This window comes from Delphinapterus leucas, chromosome 20 (genome assembly GCF_059928025.1).
Source record: "Delphinapterus leucas isolate spDelLeu-1000000601 "Yukka" chromosome 20, BTC_Dleu_Yukka2, whole genome shotgun sequence".
Lineage (NCBI taxonomy): Eukaryota > Metazoa > Chordata > Mammalia > Artiodactyla > Monodontidae > Delphinapterus > Delphinapterus leucas.
This window is the reverse complement of record NC_143148.1, coordinates 8400142-8420532: the sequence shown is the minus strand read 5'-3', so window position 1 is coordinate 8420532 and position 20391 is coordinate 8400142. Positions and strand designations below refer to the sequence as shown.

At 47.6% G+C, this 20391-nt stretch overlaps 2 protein-coding genes across 2 annotated transcripts; both read left to right on the top strand.

Annotated features, from left to right (window-relative positions):
- Nucleotides 1–1481: 1481 nt before the first annotated feature.
- Nucleotides 1482–4152, top strand: CRX (cone-rod homeobox). The gene is made up of 3 exons (XM_022584853.2): nucleotides 1482–1616; nucleotides 2352–2503; nucleotides 3455–4152. The coding sequence occupies exons 1-3, from the start codon at nucleotides 1517–1519 to the stop codon at nucleotides 4100–4102; spliced, it is 900 nt and encodes a 299-aa protein (XP_022440561.1). The 5' UTR covers nucleotides 1482–1516; the 3' UTR covers nucleotides 4103–4152.
- Nucleotides 4153–12767: 8615 nt separating this feature from the next.
- On the top strand, nucleotides 12768–15185 carry LOC149744583 (tetrapeptide repeat homeobox protein 2-like). The gene is made up of 3 exons (XM_089903487.1): nucleotides 12768–12799; nucleotides 13910–14174; nucleotides 14715–15185. The coding sequence occupies exons 1-3, from the start codon at nucleotides 12768–12770 to the stop codon at nucleotides 15183–15185; spliced, it is 768 nt and encodes a 255-aa protein (XP_089759613.1).
- The last annotated feature ends 5206 nt before the right edge of the window (nucleotides 15186–20391 follow it).

The following is a 20391-nucleotide window of genomic DNA, read 5'->3' as shown; positions in this document are numbered from 1 at the left end:
AAAATATATATGTAGAACTGAATCACTTTGCTGTACACCAGAAAGTAACACAACATCGTAAATGAACTATACTCCAATAAAAGAAAAATCCTAGCATAAAGTCTATGCAAACATCTACTTGCAAATAATAATAACTGACCACAGTTTTGTAGCATTTACTACGTGTCAGGTGTTATTTTAAGTATCTGATGCAGATTAATTCATTTGACCCTCACATCAACCTAAAGATGTAAGTTCTATTTTCATTCCCATTTTCTTTTTTTATAAATTTATTTATTTATTTTGTGGCTGTGTTGGGTCTTCGTCGTGGCATGTGGGCTTTTCATTGCGGTGACTTCTCTTCTTGCAGAGCATGGGCTCTAGGTGCGCAGGCTTCAGTAGTTGTGGCACGTGGGCTCAGTAGTTGTGGCTCACGGGCTCTAGAGTGCAGGCTCAGTAGTTGTGGCGCACGGGCTTAGTTGCTTAGCGACATGTGGGATCTTCTTGGACCAGGGCTTGAACCTGTGGCCCCTGCAGTGGCAGGTGGATTCTTAGCCACTGTGCCACCAGGGAAGTCCCTCATTCCCATTTTTTTTTTTTTTCCTCATTCCCATTTTCTGATGAGGTGACCGAGGCACATTGAAGGCAAGTTCCTGGCACCAAGGAAAGATGGCATTTTTCTTTGATAAACGTTTCCAATTCGTTCCATCCACATTGCCACCGCCCTGACATGGGAAACCTGTTTCTCCACTCTGAGGCCGGCCCTGGAGTTACCAATCCTCTTTGTTTTTTTGTTTTTTTTTAAATGATATTTTATTTATTTATTTTTGGCTGCTTTAGGTCTTTGTTACTGCGCACAGGCTTTCTCTAGTTACGGCGAGCGGGGGCTACTCTTCTTTGCGGTGCGTGGGCTTCTCATTGCGGTGGCTTCTCTTGTTGCAGAGCACAGGCTCTAGGCGCGCGGGTACCAAGCCTCTTTGATCTTTGCCAAGCTGATGGGTCAAAAACGGTTGCGGAGGATCATCACTTACTGTCGTTTGACTGTGACTCTCCCTTTGGGTGACCATCTATCCCGATTTATCTGGGACTCTTCCAGATTTGGCACTGAAATTCCACATCCCTAGAAACCCTTCCATCCCTGGCAGACAGGGACAACTGGTCACCCTACTTACCATGATTCTGCGTGAGGCTGAACATCTTTTTTGTGGTTCTAGAAGAAAAAAGATCTCAGACAAGGGAGTGGCAGGAAGATTTTTTAAAGGATAGAGTAGGAATAAGAGCTTCCATTTACATGCCCGTTACAGCTTTCGCTCTCTGCTTTACAGAGTCTCACTGAAGCTTTGATGACCTTAAGCAGAGGGCTCTTTTATAGGTGGGGAAACTGAGGCACAGAGAGGGGGATAAGTTGCCCAAGGTCACACACCTAAGAAGAGACTGAGGCAGGATTTGAACCACGCGGTGATGAACTGGGGAGTGTTTGAGTACCCACCCTTCTCTTGCAGGCCCACTGACCTGGGCCCCAGCATCCCTGAGGATCATGATGGCGTATATGAACCCGGGGCCCCACTATTCCGTCAACGCCTTGGCCCTGAGTGGCCCTAGTGTGGATCTGATGCACCAAGCTGTGTCCTACCCAAGTAAGTACAGTCCTTCTCCCTGCCACCCCCAGCTGGCCCCCATCTTCTGGGGACCTCTGGGGTCCCTTGCCCTCAGGAGGAGGATGGGCACTTACAGGGGTGACATGAGGGCCATACACCAGCCAAATGTGTTCACCTGTAAACGCCAAACGCCCCTCCACATCTCTTAGGGATGCAGGCAAGCATAGGGACAGTCATAGAAATAGAGGATAGTCGTTCCCTCTGGGGTGAAGGAGGGAAGCGATCTGGAAGGGGGACCCAGAGGAATCCCCACCTGTTAGCAATGCTTTATTTCTCAAAGAAGGAAGCACTCTGTTTTTGGTGGCATTATTCTTTAGGCGTTTTTTAAAAACTTTATTAAGTTGACTGTTATGGACCTGCCACTTTTATAGGCTGTATATCCAAGATGTCATGTTTCAACTGCATGTCTTAGTGCAGAAGAAATTTTAGAAAGGGGATGAAAATCAAGCTCATATACCTCCTTACATGGCTAAAGCCAGTTCTCCTCAGGGAGAAGCATGAGCCCCTCAATGACAGACAAAGGGGGACCCCGTTTCCCAGGGGGACAGAGTGAGGTCTAGAAGTTCAGGGAATCGACACCCCCTTAGTTTGGGCAGTTGAACACCCAGAAGGAGCTTCTTGGCATCCCATGTACGCTCAGGACCTCACATCAGCAGATGAAGAGAATGGGGTCTCAGGTCACCTGAAGGTCCCATTTTCCCGTCCCTACACCAGGCGCCCCGAGAAAGCAGCGGCGGGAACGGACCACCTTCACACGAAGCCAGTTGGAGGAGCTGGAGGCCCTGTTTGCTAAGACTCAGTACCCGGACGTGTATGCCCGTGAGGAGGTGGCTCTGAAGATCAATCTGCCTGAGTCCAGGGTTCAGGTGGGATGTTCTGGTCTCTGGACTCCTCTGGTCCTTCCTGGGACCCAGAGTGAAGGGAAGAGGGAGAGGTTGCAAAGTCACAGCCAAAGTCATAAAGTGTCCTAGTAATCCCTCGCCTCTATTTTTTCGCTGGCGTCTTCTCTTACACTCCTACCCTTTCTCACTCTACTCCAGCAACACTGGCCCCTGGTCCTTCCTCTAGCATGCCCACCAAGCGCACTCCTGCCTCAGGACCTTTGCACTCTCTGTTCCCTCTACCTGGAAGGTATATTCCCCATCACCGTCTTCAAGTCTTTATCAACCAATCAAGTCACCTTGCTAGTCAATGAGACCTACACCCCCTTTGGCATTTGAAACCGCAACCTTCCCCTGCCACCCCACCCTGCTGCCCGCCCTTATCCTGATCAACTGATTCTTTCATAGTATTTATCACTTTCTAAATACTATGTGATTTGTTTACTTCCTGTTTATTTTTAACCTGTCTCTCTCAACTAGAATGTCAGCTTCACTTGTGTGTCCCCAGAGTAGTAGAAGATGGTTAATCCATGCTTATTAACCAATTGGATGGATGGATGGATGGATGGATGGATGGATGGATGGATGGGTAAATGTGTATATGTGCGTTTGTATGATAGTATGTGTGTACATATGGTTGGATGGATGACTGTGTTTATGTATGTATTATTGTATGTATATACGCACAAATGTATGTATGTATGATTGTATGTATGTGCATATGGTTGTCTGTATGTGTGTGTGTGTACAACTCCATGTATGAATGATTGGATGGATGAATGGGTGGATGAATAGAGCGCCACATAACTGATTGCAAAGTGGAGAGCTATGACTCTGGCATGTCTCACCAGTAAGCATCATCATTCCTGGGCACCATGAAGGCTCCCCTGGGCCTCCTTCCCACTCACCCACCCCGACCTCCCCTCTCACCCCCAGGTTTGGTTCAAGAACCGCAGGGCTAAGTGTCGACAGCAGCGGCAGCAGCAGAAACAGCAACAGCAGCCCCCAGGGGCACAAGCCAAGGCTCGTCCTGCCAAGAGGAAGGCAGGCACCTCTCCAAGATCGTCCACGGATGTCTGTCCAGACCCGCTGGGCATCTCAGATTCCTACAGCCCCCCTCTACCCGGGCCCTCAGGCTCCCCCACCACGGCAGTGGCCACGGTGTCCATTTGGAGTCCGGCCTCAGAGTCCCCTTTGCCCGAGGCACAGCGGGCTGGGCTACTGGCCTCAGGCCCTTCTCTGACGTCGGCGCCCTACGCCATGACCTACGCCCCCGCCTCTGCTTTCTGCTCCTCCCCCTCGGCGTATGGGTCGCCGAGCTCCTATTTCAGTGGCCTGGATCCCTACCTTTCTCCCATGGTGCCCCAGTTGGGGGGCCCGGCTCTCAGCCCCCTTTCTGGTCCCTCCATGGGGCCCTCACTGACCCAGTCCCCCACCTCCCTGTCAGGCCAGAGCTATGGCACCTACAGCCCTGTGGACAGCTTAGAATTCAAGGACCCCACAGGCACCTGGAAATTCACCTACAACCCCATGGATCCCCTGGACTACAAGGATCAGAGTGCCTGGAAGTTTCAGATCTTGTAGAAGATTCTCCTTCTTCATCCCTTGTCCCAACTGCCTCCTTGCACATTGTCTCAACCTGCCCTGGGGCGGCATCACTGAGAAGGTGGCAGGAGCTGACCATCCCTTCCAAAGGTCATGGCCTCTTTGGCTCCAGTGCAACTTAGCCCAACCCAGTCTACCCCTTTGCTCCTGGGGAGCCCCATAAGTCTTAGTCATTCTCTCAACCCCAATGCCGTCTCACATGGAGTCCAACCGGCATTTCAAACCATGAGCCCCAGACTCCAGAAACTGGTGCTGAGAATTCGCCCTGAGACAAAATTAAACCAAACGTGCAGCTAATTTGGGGTAATGTTTAGGTCAGAATCACGGTGTCCTTGAACAAACAGGGAGGGAGGCTCGATTCCTTCACTTTCCATTTGGGACACATCTTTAGCATATGAGTAGAGATCCTTCTAGAAACTCCAAAGACAGACTTTACAAAGCCCCAGGATGGAACCTTAGGCCAATTATACAGTTAAGTTCAGAAATTCATTTGACAATTTTACATATTTCACAAATGTCAGGTTTACATGATAGGCTTAGGGGGCTGTTTGATATATTTTTTTTTTTTCTTTCCTTCTTCTTCTTCTTCTTAGTTTCTTCTTAAAGACATTTCATCATTCATTCATTTGGACATCGGAAATGGGCATACTTGGTGGAAGAATGGAAGGCAAGTTGCCTGTTTCACATCTGTTTTGTTTTCTTTTGTTTTTGCATTTTCTAAAGGTGAACTTCACCCACACATTGGAGGAATCGTCGTTGTTGTTGTGTGGGGTGCACCGACTATGGTTGTGGGTATTTCAAAGAGAAGAAGAGGTGGACAGGCTTCCCACCTGCAAATATACAAGAGGCGGGGGTGAGAAATGGATTTGGAGGCAGCCCCACATCCCAAACACACATTCCCTCTTCTAGATGTTCTGTTTTCAGTTTCGATTGTGGGATTGGACAATAAATAGAGCTTGGCCTGGGAAGTTTTCCTGGGGCAGCACCATATTTCTTTCAATGCAGTCTGACCCATGGCCACAGAGACAAGCAGTGTGAGAATTTGAAGAAGGATTCAGGCATTTTGACACTCTTGGAAGTTTGGTACTTTGGCACCTACCTCCTCAATCTGAGTTCTCCTTTCATTTTTGGGTGGGGAAGGCAGGAGCCACGAGCCCTTCACTGGGGGGGGGGGGCGTTTCACAAGGCAAGGGGTGAAAGAAAGTAAGGGGATGGTGTGCTGGGAGATGCTTAACAATGGATTCCTGAAAGAAGAGGAAAGCCCTGATTTGTAGTGGTTGCCCATTTCCATGGTGTAAATACTCCCACCGTGGCTGATTTCAGGGCATCAAGCTGAGGTCCCTGAACTCGGAGGTAGGAAGAGACACTTGTAGTCTGTGCTCATGAGCCAGGACAAGCAAGCTCCAGGCCCCCAGTGCAGGAAGGAATGTCGGGAGGAAGGCACAGTGCAAGGAGGGGCTGAGAGCCATCGGATGATTCTTCCGGGTCCAGGTCAGGAGAGGTCCACACAGCCTAGACCCTGGAGGGCACACTGCAATCATTAGAGCCCACAAAGGTAGCTTACTCAACATACTTCTCGATCATCTCTCATGGGTCTGAGTCATGCTGGGACATTAGGCCCAGAGTCCACTGTGGGAAGCAATGAATAAACAGAGAAGGACGGTATATGCTGGGGTACGAGATGGGGGATCCAGGCAAAATTTTCAGGGTAGAGACAGGTAGGAGACGACACTGTGCTCTGGATCTGTGCAAAAGTTGGGACCGGGATGCCACGTCCGTTAGTCATTTTGCAGAGACTCCCACACTCTGAGCTGGAGGCTGGGGTCTCAGGTGTAAACAAGAGTCTCTCCCTGCCCCACGGAGTTCCCCATTTATAGAGGAGGGTGTGTCTTGTGCAAGCAATTCAAAGGCAGCTCAATAAGGAGGTCCAGGGAGGGCTTGGAGGATGGACATGATATTCTGGAGGAGGGTGGAAAGTAATAGTGGCTGGATGGGGGAGTCGCAGTCACAGATCAAGACTTCAAGAGACCCCTGTCCTGGTGTCTTCTGAGAGTTCTCTAGGAGTTGGACAGAGGGAGGAGTTGAATCTTTTGGGAGATTCCAGGTTCCTTTCCCTGGGCCAGCCTCCTGAACATTGGTTCTTCAGATGTCCACTGGGGATTCCTAAAGCCAGGAAGAGTGACAAGGGAATTGGGGACAGAGCAAAAGGCAAGGGGCCTCCCTCACTCTGTGTCAGGCCCACTGTCCTCCCCTTTCCCACTCACTGGAACTCCAGGTCTCCCTTCGCTGGCCACCTGTGGAGTGAAAATGATTAAAATGTTGAATCCCGCTTAAAGTCTGGGTGATTTTTTTTGTTTGTTTCCATGCAGGTGCAGACCTGAGGAAGTAAAAACAAGGATTGCTCTGTCCCCACCCCCTCTCCCCCACCTTCTTTCTCTGGGGGCATGGGTGCGTCCATGTGCTTTCTCTGTCTGGTCACCGTCTTTTCCGTGATATCTCCCTAAAGCCAATTAGGCAGGGACATGGGCTCCAGACGGCCAGCTTCCACCTGCTGTTACCTCACTGGGCCCCTCCCTCGCTGCAAGGGAGTGATGACCATGCTTCTTGCCTCAGTGGTCCATGTGAGGTTTATTTATTTATTTATTTATAACTGCGTTGGGTCTTGTTGCTGCATGCGGGCTTTCTCTAGTTGCAGCGAGCGGGGGCTACTCTTTGTTGCGTTGCACAGGCTTCTCATTGAGGTAGTCTCTCTTGTCGCAGAGCACAGGCTCTAGGCACACGGGCTTTAGTAGTTGCGGCACGCGGGCTCTGTAGTTGCGGCTCATGGGCTTAGTTGTTCCGTGGCATGTGGGATCTTCCTGGACCAGGGATCGAACCCATGTGCCCTGCATTGGCAGGCAGATTCTTAACCACTGCGCCACCAGGGAAGTCCCGGTCCATGTGAGGTTTAAGCCCTCCTCATCAGCCTCTAGTCCTCTGCAGCTTCATCTCACACCTCCTCCTTTCCCCTTCCACCCTTGCCACTTTCCATCTCTTCTCCCTGGTCACTTTCGATTTCCCACCATTTCTCTTCCATCTCTCTTCTTTTCTCTTTCCTTTTTTTCTTTTCCCCCCCTGACTATTGAGTCTCAGTCTCCCAGGTCCCCATTTCTTTTAGATGATTTTTGTCTTTTTCTTTCTTTCCCCTTATTCTCTTTTCCTTAGTCTTTGCCTTTCTGTTTCTCCAACTCCAAGTCATCAAGCTCTTCTTCTGTCCCTGTCAATCGCTGTGCCCTGGGTTAAAGTGTGTGTGTGTGTGTGTGTGTGTGTGTGTATCAAACACTGAATTGGTGAGGTCAGACAAACTTGCTCTCTGAGCCTGGCTCAGCCACTTCTGGTCCTATGACCTTGGGCAATTAGTTTCTCCCAACCTCAGTTTCCCCATCTGTAACATGAGGCATTGAGAGGACCTACCTCAAGAGAATTTAATGACATCATTATGTTAAGCACTTGGTCCTGAAGCCTGGTCCATGCTAAGAGCCCAGTAAGCGCTTATTTATTTTTATGGTAAGATACACATCACATGTAATTGACCATTATTAAATTTTAAAGTGTGCAACTCAGTGGCATTAAATACATTCACAGAAGAAACAAGGCATGCAAAGCTGTATATCATGTGAATCCATTTATATGAAAAGTCCAGAATAGGTAAATCCATAGAGATGGAAAGCACATTAGAGTTTGCCAGGGGCTGGGGGAGGGGGGGAAACTGGGGAGTGACTGCTTAACGGGTGAAAGGGTTTCTCTTTGGGGTGATGAAAAAGTTCTGGAATTAGATAATGACCCAGCAATTCCACTTCTAAGTATATACCCCAAAGAATTGAAAACAGGTGCTCAAACAAAAACATGTGCGCTCGTGTTCATAGCAGCACTATTCACAATACCCCAAAGGATGGAAACAATCCAAATGCCTACCTTGAAGACATTATGCTAAATGTTTATCTTAACCTAGAATGTTTCCTGAAATTCTACTTGCGCCATGCATAGCACCTTTATTCACAATGGCCTCAAACTGGAAACAATCCAAACGTCCATTAACAGGTGAATGGCTAAAAAAACTGGTGCAACCAGACAATGGAATACTCCTCAGTGGAAGAAACCAGCCTCAAAGCAGAGTCCATATGATATGATTCCACTTACATGAAATTCTAGAAAAGATAAAACCATAGTGGCCGAAAGTGAATAGTGATTGGCAGGATATGGGGAATCAGTGGATTAGATTCACCGCAAAGGGACGAAAGGGGCCCTTTTTGAGGTACTAGAAATATTCTATATCTTGACTATGGTGGTATTTTCACCCCTGTATGTGATTGCCCACACTCATCAAGTTGTATGGTTAAAATAGGTGGAATTTATAGTATGTAAATTATAACTCAATACATTGGAAGGGAAAGAAAAGAAAAAATTTACTGAGCAGGTACTATTTGTCAGGACTGGAGAAAGCCAGTCCTAACTCTTTCAATTCTCAAAACAATCCACCAGAAAGATGCTATTATTATCAGATCGATGCTGTGATTATTCTCACTTCACAGATGAGCAAACTGAGGCAAAGGGAGGTCAGGTGACCTGCCCAAGGTCCCACAACTAAGAGGAGGTAGAACTAGGATTATAGTCCTTGTGTTAGGATGCAGACCTTCAGGACGCTTCTGGCATTTCCCCCTTCTTCCCCATTTTTGATCCTGTCTGTCACTCTCGCTTCTTTCTTGCCTGTCTCTTTCTTCTTTGGTCTCAAGCTCAAGGGTATTTCTCTCTTCTTTTTTCCTCTCTCCGTCTCTCTCCTCACCCCCATACGTCTCTGACCTCCCTCGTGTTCCTCCTGATCTCTGAGCCCCTCCCTGGATGTTTCCTCTGTCCCTGAACAGGACTAATTTAGCAAATGCTCCAATCCTCTTATGATGGTCCAGCCTCAGCAGAATGACAGGAGAATTAGCGGGGATTAGACACAGACGCATGACCCATGGGGGAAAGGTACTTTGTGGAGACGACTGAATTTTAACTAAGTGAAGCCCTCCTCCACCCTTACCCCCTCCATGTGAAATCATGCCTGGGACACACAATGATAATAAAATCACAGCTAAACTCTTTATGGAGCTCTTTACCATGTGCCAGCCACTTCTCCCGTATTAAATTTCATTACAACCTCACGAAGTAAGGGCCACCCCCCCACCTCCCCTATTTTATGGATCAGGAGGGGTTAAGTCACCTTCCCAAGATGATCGGGATCCTGTTCCAGCCATCCCGGTGCTTTTCAAGTTAAAGGTGAAGAAACAGAGACTGCGAGATGAGAATGGAATGGCCCTGGGACCACACAGGCTGCAAATGCACCCCCTGTTTGGTGACTTCAGAGATGATGCTTTCAGCCCCTCAAAATATGGAGAACATGAAAAAGAGGGAAAGAAGTCAAGAGGGTGCAGAAACAGAGCAGAAAATACGTTCTGAGAAAGAGGAACAGAAAGCAGAGCCGAGGAGGAGACTCATTAGGGAAAGAAATGACAAGACAGATGTCAGGAGGGGGAGTGTGTGCAAGGTATTATTTCTTCTTTAACTATGTGATAGAATTCAACAGTGAAGCATATGAGCCTGGAGGAGTTTTTTTTGAGGAAGGTTAATTGTGTATTTCATTTATTTAACATACATGTAATTGTTCATATTTTAAAATTTCTTTCTGTGTCAGTTTCAGAAAGTTGTATTTCTCCAGGAGTTTGTACATTTCCTCTAAGCTGCCAAGTTTATTGGCATACACTTGTTCATAATATCCTAATTTCCACTTGATTTATCTATAGTATTAAGTGATATGTCAGACATCAGATAAGAAGAAAGATTAAAATCAACCATCTTTAACATCATCTCAATAAGTTAGAAATGAGGGAATAAAGATGAGAGCAGAAATTAATAAAATTAAAAATGTACAACAGAAGAAACAACAAAGACGTAAGTTTTGTTAGAGACTAATAAAATCAATAGCTCCTGAAGTGGCTGGGCCCATGGGCCATGGCCGCTGAGCCTGCGCGTCCAGAGCCTGTGCTCTGCAACGGGAGAGGCCATGGTGGTGAGAGGCCCGCATACCGCAAAAAAAAAAAAAAAAAAAAAAAATCAATACCTCCTGAAAAGACTAAGAGAAAAAGAGAGAAATTACCAATATAAAGAAGGGAAGGGGACATTACTAAAGATCCTACACTAAAGACATTAATGATCATAAGAGGATATTGTGAACAATTTTATGGCAAGAAATTTGAAAATTTAGATGACAAGATCCTAGGACAACACAGCTTGCCAAGGCAAGAACACACAAAAATAGAAAATCTGAATAGTGCTATTAAAGAAGAGTAATCCGTAATTTAAGTTTTTCACACAAAGGACACTTCATGCCCATTTGTCTTCACAACAAATTCCACAAAACAATTGAGAAAGAAATTACATTGATTTTATGCAAACTTCCAGAGAATTGAAAGAGAAGGAACATTTTTCCTTTTATGAGGCCTGCGTAACCTTGGTATCAAAAACATGGCAAGAACATTAAAATAAAGGAAAATTATAGGTCATGAGCTTAGATATAGAAACCTTAGACAAAACATTACTAAATGGAATACAGCATATATTACAGAGGAGGGATAATACCTGACCAAGCTGAGTTTATTCCGGGAATGCAAGGATGGCTTAATATTAAAAAACCAAGGAAGGTAATTTGACACATTAATATAATAAGGAGAAGATAATATCATTTCAATATATGCAGGGGAAGCATTTGATAAAAGTTAAAATCCATTTTTAAGCCATTTTAAAAATTATTTAAATTTAAAAATTATTTATTTATTTATTTGGCTGTTCCTAGTCCTAGTTGCAGCACATGGGATCTCCGTTGCTGCATACAGGAGCTGTGCTGCAGCATACGGATCTTTAATTGCGGCATGTGGGATCTTTAGTTGCAGCATGGGAACTCTTAGTTGTGGCATGTGGGATCTAGTTCCCTGACCAGAGATCGAACCCAGGCATTGGAAGGGTGGAGTCTTAGCCTCTGGACCACCAGGGAAGTCCCTCAAAATCCATTTTTGACTAAAAAGAACAAACTCTTAGAAAAGAGGAACAGAAGCAAATACCTTAATTTAATAAAGGGTATCTGCAAAAAATCTCATAGAAAACATTATGTTTCATGTTTTTTTTTGTTTTGTTTGTTTGTTTTTTGCGATACGCGGGCCTCTCACTGTTGTGGCCTCTCCCGTTGCGGAGGCTCCGGACGCACAGGCTCCACGGCATGTGGGATATTCCCGGATCGGGGCACGAACCCGTGTGCCCTGCATCGGCAGGCGGACTCTCAACCACTGCGCCACCAGGGAAGTCCAATACTGGTGCTTTCTTGATGGTCTCTGGCCGACTGTATTGGCAGCAATCACCAAGTCTGTCTCAAAAACAAACCTAAACTCCCAAAACATGAGAAAACCAGATTCCCCAACCCCTCAGCTACCAATTCAAGGCAAGGAGCCTCTTCTCAATCTTTGCTCATCTAGGGACTTCCCTGGTGGTCCAGTGGTAAAGAATCCGCCTTCCAATGCAGGGGACGCGAGTTCGATCCCTGGTTGAGGAACTAAGATCCAACAGGCCACGGGGCAACTAAGCCCGCTCACCACAACTACTGAGCTCGCACGCCTCAACTAGAGAGCCTGCGTGCCACAACTACAGAACCCACATGTCCTGGAGCCTGCGTGCCACAGCTAGAGAAGAGAAAACCTGCACGCCACTACTAGGGAGAAGCCCGCGTGCCAAAAGAAGAGCCCACTCGCCGCAATGAAGACCTGAGGCAGCCAAAAAGATATATATATATCTTTGCCCAGCTAAACGTCACAATGCTCCATTTAATTTCCTTTAAAAAGTAGGGAGGGCTTTATCTACCTTGGTGCAAGGTAGAGGGAAGAAAAATCTCCCATGAGAATTCATAACCACGAGCCAGTTATTCATAACATTTGTGCCCTAAATTTACACTTCCTATGTGGGGAAAAAAATCTAGAGCTAAGAATTGAGTTTAAAGTGCTCCCGGTGTGTAATCCCCAAGGCAAATGGCAGAAGCAAATTTAAATCCTTTTAACGCAAAACTTTGTTGCATGTTCGAATTTCTAAAGTTTAATGGGGAAAAAAAAAAAAAAAGGCAGCAAGTGTGTATAAATTCCAAAATGGTAGTGTGGGAAAAATGGGTTGAAAAAAGAAAAAAATCTAAGGGAAAAAACCACACACACACAAAAAGTAGGGAGACTGTGGGGGGGGTAGTGGGGAGGGCAAGGGAAAGATTGGGAGTCTGGGATTAGCAGATGCAAACTATTACATATAGAATGGATAAACAACAAGGTCTGACTGTATAGCACAGGGAACTGGATTCAGTACCCTGTGATAAACCATAATGGCAAAGAATATGAAAAACAATGTCTATATATGTATAACTGAATCACTTTGCTGTACAGCAGAAGTTAACACAACATTGTAAATCAACTCTAGTGCAATAAAATAAAATTTTAAAAAGTAGGGAGAAGGTGGCCTCGAGTCACGTCTTACAGATCAAGGACATTACTAGATTCTCCCCTGTCGACAGCAGCACCATCGACTGTCTTGGCGACCAATGTGTTCCCAGCTGCCCAAGGAGCAGAAAAGGTGTCCACTTATGGCAGAATGTTCCCGTGGGCAGCAGTTCAGAGTGACATAAATCGAATAACAAGTTCTCTCTGCTTTGTTTCACGTTGTACTTGATCGCTTGTTTAATTGTCATCTCCCACTGATGATAATAAAAGTCCCCTGGGGATGAGCATATTAAGCTGTGTCCCCCCCTGACCCCAGGAGACCCTGGCACGACCCAGGAGTTCAGTCTGATGTTTAGCTCCAGGTCTATGCAGCCGGGAGAGGCAGAAAGCTGGGCTCCTGAGACCCAAGATCCTGAGTCACACAGGCAATCCAGACCCAGTTCCTTCATCCCAAAAGGGAAAAGGGCAGGACCCAGGCTGTCTTAACACACAGGGCTATTAGCAGCTCCCAGGAAAGGCCCAGCGAGTAGTTGCTGCTCAATAAAAAAAGGATTAATCAATTATTGCATCTGCTGCAAAGGAGTGAGTCTGAGGGTGGGGCAAGACAGGGTGGGTTCCAGGACCCTTAGGGTGTGCCCAGGTGGGCACAGCATAAAGCTGGGATGTAAGCCCCAGGCCCTGTGAGCAGAGCCTCAGATGCAGACAGCAGAGCAGCAGTGAGGAGGAAGCGAGAACCCAAGTCTCTCATGGGTGAGTCTGGGCCACCAGGAGGGCTCTGGGCCGGCGGTGGGGTTGTGCAAGGGGTGTCCTAGGGCCAAGGCTGGGAGGCCTCCTGGGCATCCAGAGAAGGGCTCAGCTGTCTGAGAGCGCTTCTTGCGCTGTGCTGTGGGGAGGGCTTAGCGGAGTCTGGGGAATGGAATTACATTACTGGGGTGAGATGAGCAGAGAGCCTGGCACGCAGTGGTCCCCTGTAAACATCAGGGTGGCTCCAGCCCTTGGATGGGAGAGGGGGAGCCCTAAGGAGCCTGTCCTGCGTGCCTTCCCAGGCTGGGGGACCTGGAGTACTGCAGGAGCTGTGATCAGGCCCATTTCAAAGCTGTGTTCACTGAGGCCCAGAGAGGTACAGGGGCTGGGGCTGAAGTACGGAGAGCTTGAGTCTGACCAAGAACATCTGGTCCCGATGCCTCAGGCTTCTCCACGCACTGCCTGCCGCCCTCAGGCCTGAGCCCCCTCCACCCTCCAGCTGCTCACAAGGGCCTGGCGCAGGTAGGGAGAGGGTGCCAGGCGGGCTGGGGGCTGTTGCTGGGGCTCATGTGACCCTGCTTCCCCCTTGGCCAGGCCCCACACGGAGTTCAGGACCCCCAAAGAGGAAGCGGCAGGAGCGCACGGTGTACACCAAAGAGCAACTGGACGTGCTCAAGGAATACTTCCAGAAGAATGAGTACCCCGGCTACCAGGACCGCCTGCACCTGGCGACCAGGCTCAGCCTAGAGGAGCACAAACTGCAGGTCTGACGCGCCCCCCACCAGGCCCCGCCCTTCCCCGCCCCCCGCAAGACGCGCTCCCACCTCGCCGCCTATCAAGTGCCCTGCCCCTGGGCCACCTTTCCGCCCTCTCCGCTCTGCAGGAGGGGATCAGCAAGGCCAAAGCGGTCCGGTGCTGCCCTGGGTCACGCAGCAAGCAAGGGGTCTCCCGGGTGCGGACCCAGGGCTGGACCCCGAGTCCGCCTCAACCCTGTGCCATACAAGCCCTCCAACCCCACCCGGCCGGGACTGACGCCCCCCGTGGTCTCCCCGTGCCGAGGCCTCAGGGCCTCTGAACCCGCGAACCTCTCGGGCAGACCCCTTCCTGGCCCCCAGGCCCTCCTGCCCTCTGCCCTCCTCCCCGGCGGCCTCCTGAACACCAGGGGCAACAAATTGGGTCTGGCAGGGGGAGGGGGAGGGATGGCCGGTTTCTCACCGGGACGGGGCGACTTCACACCCGGGGCAGAGGAGAATGCGCGCAGCCTCTCGCCTCTTACACCTCGTCCCGGTCCCCTGTTTACCCAGGTGTGGTTCAAGAACCGCCGGGCCCAACGCTCCCGGCTGGAGCGACTGGCCAAGGGCCGAAGCCAGAGGGCCCGCGATGCTCCCACGGACCCCGGGATCCCCTGCGCCCCCGGGCCCGCTGCCGCCGCAGTTGCCGGCCCCGCATTCCCAGACTGCCCGGGATTCCGCAGCCTGCCTCCGCGCAGCCCCGCGGGGATGCTCCCAGAGCCAGAGCCCAGCATCTCCAGCCACGGCCGGGCCATGTGGGCCCCGGCACAAGGCGCCCGGGCGCCCGTCCAGGCTGCTTCAGCCCCGGCCCCGGCCCCAGTCTGGCCTCTGGACCCCTACGCCCCCAACTTTGGCCCAGATCCTTTTCCAATTCCAGTGATATTCTCACGCCAAGACCCTTCCTTGCCGACGTCTGGGTACCAAACAGAAGATAGCTTTGTGGATGAGAACGACTTAGGCCCCGGCCAGTTACTGAATTTATAGGGTCATCTTTCTCCGCAAGGTCCTGCAGACCCCGCGAGGCCAGAGAGAACTAGCGCGTTATGGGCGCGGATGCGGGAAGCGGTGGCCGCTTGTCTTCACAGCTCGTTACTCTCAGCCACTTGTCCGCACCTCCCTTGATCCAGCCTGGGGAGGGGGCATTTTTGTGTCACTGTGAGGCCATCAAGGGTCGCGCAGCTCTGAATGTCGTCCCCCCCCGTTAGTATTTGGGGGGCACGTGGGCATTTCTGTCAATGCCTCAGTCAGAGGTGGAATTACTTTCGCAGTGTACATTTCGCTTTCGTGGATGCTCCCAAGAACTTTCTATAGGACCTTCACCAGCCTCATAGTGAATTTAATTAAAATCGCGTTAAATCTTTACCTTCCCTTGATGTCTAGAAATTTTTGTTTTGGCTTGTACCTACCCTTGCTTGTAGTTTCAAATAAGTGTGAATTTGAAAAAGTGCATTAGGGCTTCCCTGGTGGCGCAGTGGTTGAGAGTCCGCCTGCCGATGCAGGGGACGCGGGTTCGTGCCCCGGTCCGGGAAGATCTCACATGCCGCGGAGCGGCTGGGCCCGTGAGCCATGGCCACTGAGCCTGCGCGTCCGGAGCCTGTGCTCCGCAACGGGAGAGGCCACAACAGTGAGAGGCCCGCGTACCGCAAAAAAACAAAACAAAACAAAAAAAGTGCATTAAATCCATAGACGGTTTTGGAATTAATTGATATCTTTACAATACTGAGCTTTCCTATCTAGGTATATTACTTATTTATTCATCCATTTGGTTGTCTACAAAGACTCTCCATTAAGTGTTATTATTTAACCACAGTAGTCTTACGTATATCTCTCTGTAGGTTTATTTCTAGCACTTTGTTATTGCCTGACATTTTAGATGGTATTGAAATGTTTATTTTATAATTTTTATTTTATGATTATAATTTAATTTTACATTTTAAATTAGAAAATTTTAATTTTATATAGGATTTGACTGAAATATTTATTTTGTATCCAGGGACCTGGCTCAATTTTTAAAAAAAATTCTAACAACTTATCTGGATGTTGTTTTGGCCTTGATAATTTGAAAATTCATAAAGTTCATGGTCATCTGGTAAACACTGTTTCCTACAGAGCCAGGGAGTGTTATCCCCTCCTTTGGTTTTACCAAACGCTGTAGGAATATCTCTCATCTTTTCTCTCTGCCCCACTGTCTTTCCGTCTCCCCATTCCGCTACCGCCCTCCTGTGGCCATCCTGGCCCCTGAGTGTCCCCACAGCCGGTCCTCTGACCCTGTCCTGGTCCCATTTAGCAAATGCTCCAATCCTCTTAGGCCAGGCCGGCCTCAGCAGAGCAGAGAGAGAATTAGATCAGATTTGGTAGGGGGACACTCACGTGACAGGCTCTGGAGCGGAGTGCTGGGGGGAAGGGAGAGGCAGACTGCCAGGATATAATGAAAGCCCCTTTTGCTTACCCGACAGACTGTGGTGAGAACGTACACACACAAGACCACCGAAACCCCACCCACTCAAACCCTGACATTGTAGCCAAGGGCAGGGAGGATCTAATTTTCTGTCTATTCCAGGAGAAGAAGCTGAGGTGGGGAAGTCCCTATGGGCATTCTGGGGACAGGGGAGGAGGGAGATAAGATTCAGCTTCACCCTGGGCAGGTTGAGTCAATCACCAGTGGGCAATGATTTAATCAATTATGCTTATGTAATGAAGCCTCCATAAAAACCTAAAAGGATGGGAGGGTTCAGAGAGCTTCTATGTTGGTGAACCAAGACACAGCCAAAGGCTGCCTAGCCAGGTCCAAACTCTTGAGTACAGAAGCTCTTTTGTTTGGGTCCTATGTGCCTCTCCATCCAGCTGTTGATTTTCTTTAATATCCTTTGGAATAAACTAGTAATCTAGTAAGTGAACTGGTTTTCTGAGTTCTATGGGCCACTAGCAAATTAATCAAACCCAAGCAGGGGGGTCATGGGAACCTCTGATTTATATCCAGGTGGTCAGAAGCACAGACAACCTGGGTTTGTGACTGAAGTAAGGACAGTCTTGTGGGACTGAGGCTTTAACCTACGGAATCTGATGCTTTCTCTGGGTAGATAGTATCAGGATTGAGTTGAATTGTAGGACACCCAGCTTGTGTCGGGAGAAATGTGGGGAAAATACCCCGCATACCACATATCAGAATTGGTGTCAGGATTGTATCCTAGCTTGGAAAAGAAGCTTTCTGTGTTTCTATCTGTGCTTCAGTTCTTCTCTCCTAGAAAAACATTCTCACTTTCTCTATATCCTGTGTCCTCAGCTTATCTGTCATAATTTGCTCAAACATGGGCCAAAGGCACTTGACCTTGATATGAAATTTATAACTTCCCCTTTTACGATGGAAATGTCTTTTGAACAGATTTTTGAAAAGATATAACAGGGAATTCCCTGGAAGTCCAGTGGTTAGGAATGGCGTTTTCACTGTAATGGCCTGGGTTCAATCCCTGGTCAGGGAACTAAGGTCTGGGACCAGCTGGTATCTGTGAATCATCCTTGAAGTTCATGCTGGAATCATCCATGTAGACAAAAGCGTCTGGCTAGGAATTCTCTTGGGCTATTTTTTTCGTCAGGGGTGCTGACATCTGGCAAGGAAAACCTGTCATGAATTCCCTTGGAGTGCCCATTTTCCAGCCCCCTTGATGTATCTCTCTGGAAATGCAGTTCCTTTAGTGTCCTAAGGTTTTGTTATCATGTATAAGCCAGAACTCTGCTACAAGACCCAAGGTCCAGAGCAGGACCTCTGTTGCTTGGGTCTAAGGTCAATATTTCCTGGGACTTAAATGTCCAAGGTTTCTTCATTGGTACATGGAAAAGGGTTAAAATCGACTTTCTGCAGGGCGGCAGACAAGTCAGGATATTGGTATTAGTTGATAGCAATAAAGAGTTTGGTATTGGTAGTTCTTGATTGGATAAGAAATAGGTGTGTGTGGGATTGTTAGGGCACAAATAAGCAAGATATTGGGACAGTGGTAAGGTTTACAGGATATGTCTTCATCACCCACCACTATTGATTGGACTTTCCTGGATTTCCTGTGAGAGCTGAAGCACAATCCAGACTACTTTATACACCAAATGGCAAGATCAAATATAGCATTGAAGGGGGGGGTGTTCTCTTCATGTCTGGGTTTCCATCATGTAGTTTAACTATTGCCCTTTTTCTGAAAGAGTTGCTTGACGCTAAGCAGTAGCTAGGGCTGCAAAGTTCACCCAGGATCAGTTCAATAAGAAATAGGACCTCCAACCTTTGAAGACTGGACTTCAATGCTGGGCAAAAAAAAAGTCAGGGAACGTGAACTGTTCAGTATAGAACAGATGATTGCGACATAGCCTAGAAGGGTCAAAGAACATGCAGACGAGGGCACCAATAAAGATTCTGTAATGTTACTCTAGGTGACAAGTAACGATGGCTCTGGTTAGTAAAGCACCGATGGAAGGGGTGGAAAATAAATACTCGTTAACAAAGGTGTATTAGCTGGTTACTATGTGGCAAGCACCACTCTAGGGCCTGGAGTCAACAACGAACAACTCAAAGAACTTAAATTTTAGTGGGGAGACACATGGAATAAACAAATCAACAGAATACGTACTCATCGGTGATGAGTTTTTTTGAGAAAAACCGCCCAATTTCAAGTATCCGAGAATGCCTAGAAATTCTGCATAATTAAAATATAGAGATCCTACGGCAATGCATACATTTTGAGACAGATAGGACAAGAGAATTAAGGGAGTTTTAGAAAGATGCATCTGAAAAATGGTGGAGAGTCAGGACTGTATTGTCCAGGAAGCCAATGAAAGCTGACTTTCAGAAAGCCACAAATTAGGAGAGTAGAGGAGAAGAATATGAGTGCTCTGTGTTAGTATTAGAGAGGTCCTGGAGACTCAGAAAACAGCTAGGATAGTTTCTGATGGGGTAGGCATAAAGGTTGGCTGAGGCTCTGCTGCTTTGCAAGATAGGTATGTGGACTTAGAAAATTCAGGTTCCAATGGTGATGGAGCCTTATAACCACGTGTTGGTGAGATGTAGAGACATCAAGTTGGGTTAAAAAAAAAAAAAAAAGAGGTCTGATGAAACAGTCTGGCAACCCCAGCTTCCATATTTTATATTCACTCACCATTTCCTTGGATGAACCATTCAAAATATTGTTCCAGGGACTCTGGTCTCTTAACAAATGTTGCAATCCTCCAGAAAAAAATAACCAGACACAAAAAACATCTCTGGGATTTCTGGTGAGGTAAATCACCTTAAAGAGAAAAATAGGATAATGAAAAATCAATACAGTCATTTTCCAACCTTCTTGAACTTCATAAAAATGGAGATTCCTAGAAAATGTCCTTTAAATATCAATGGATTCTTTTCATAAATTAGTTATTGCATTCATTCATCAAATATGTATTTTAAAGTTCCTACGAACCAGTCACTGGGATGATACTAAGGATATGACAAAGGAAGAGAAAAGTGTTGTCTTTCCTTTCTGGGATATTATAGTCTACTTATAATGGGAAGCACTGGAAGATTTTAATATGTGAGTGATATTATATTTGTGTACTATAGTTTAAAGATTACTAATAGGAGAATACATTAACAAATTATGCTATCCTTATAGATACACAGCAATATATATCCAAACATACACACAACATCATGAATGAATCTCATGGACCTTATCATTGGGGGAAATCATGGAGGTTTGATCCATTGAGGCATTGACCCGTGAGCTGGACCCAGGCAATTGGAGGCACCTTACCCCTCCCCCGTCCTTGGAATGCGTGTTCCACTTGCCCTCCCTGCACTAGAAGCTGCCTAAGGATAGAGCCTTGAGATAGTAATGTGGTGTTGAAACCATCCGGATTGTGTACATGACTCAAGCCAGGTAAAGTCTATATAAACTTTTAAGATTGGGTGAGCAGGTGAAGAAATCAACCCGTCTTGTGGCTGCCTAAGACCTGCCTCATAAGTAAGTTCTCTTGCTTATTAAACCTGCCACCTACCAATCTGGAACGGTCTGCCTCTTTCTTTGATCTCTTCCCGTCCTCTGAATGTGCGGTCCAGTTTCAGATTATACCCAGCAAGCTCCTGAGGAGGCTGTGCACCAACAACTACGTTGAGTGAAAGAAGTCAGATGTTCATAGGGCATGAGTCTATGTATATGAAGTTCAAGAACAAGCA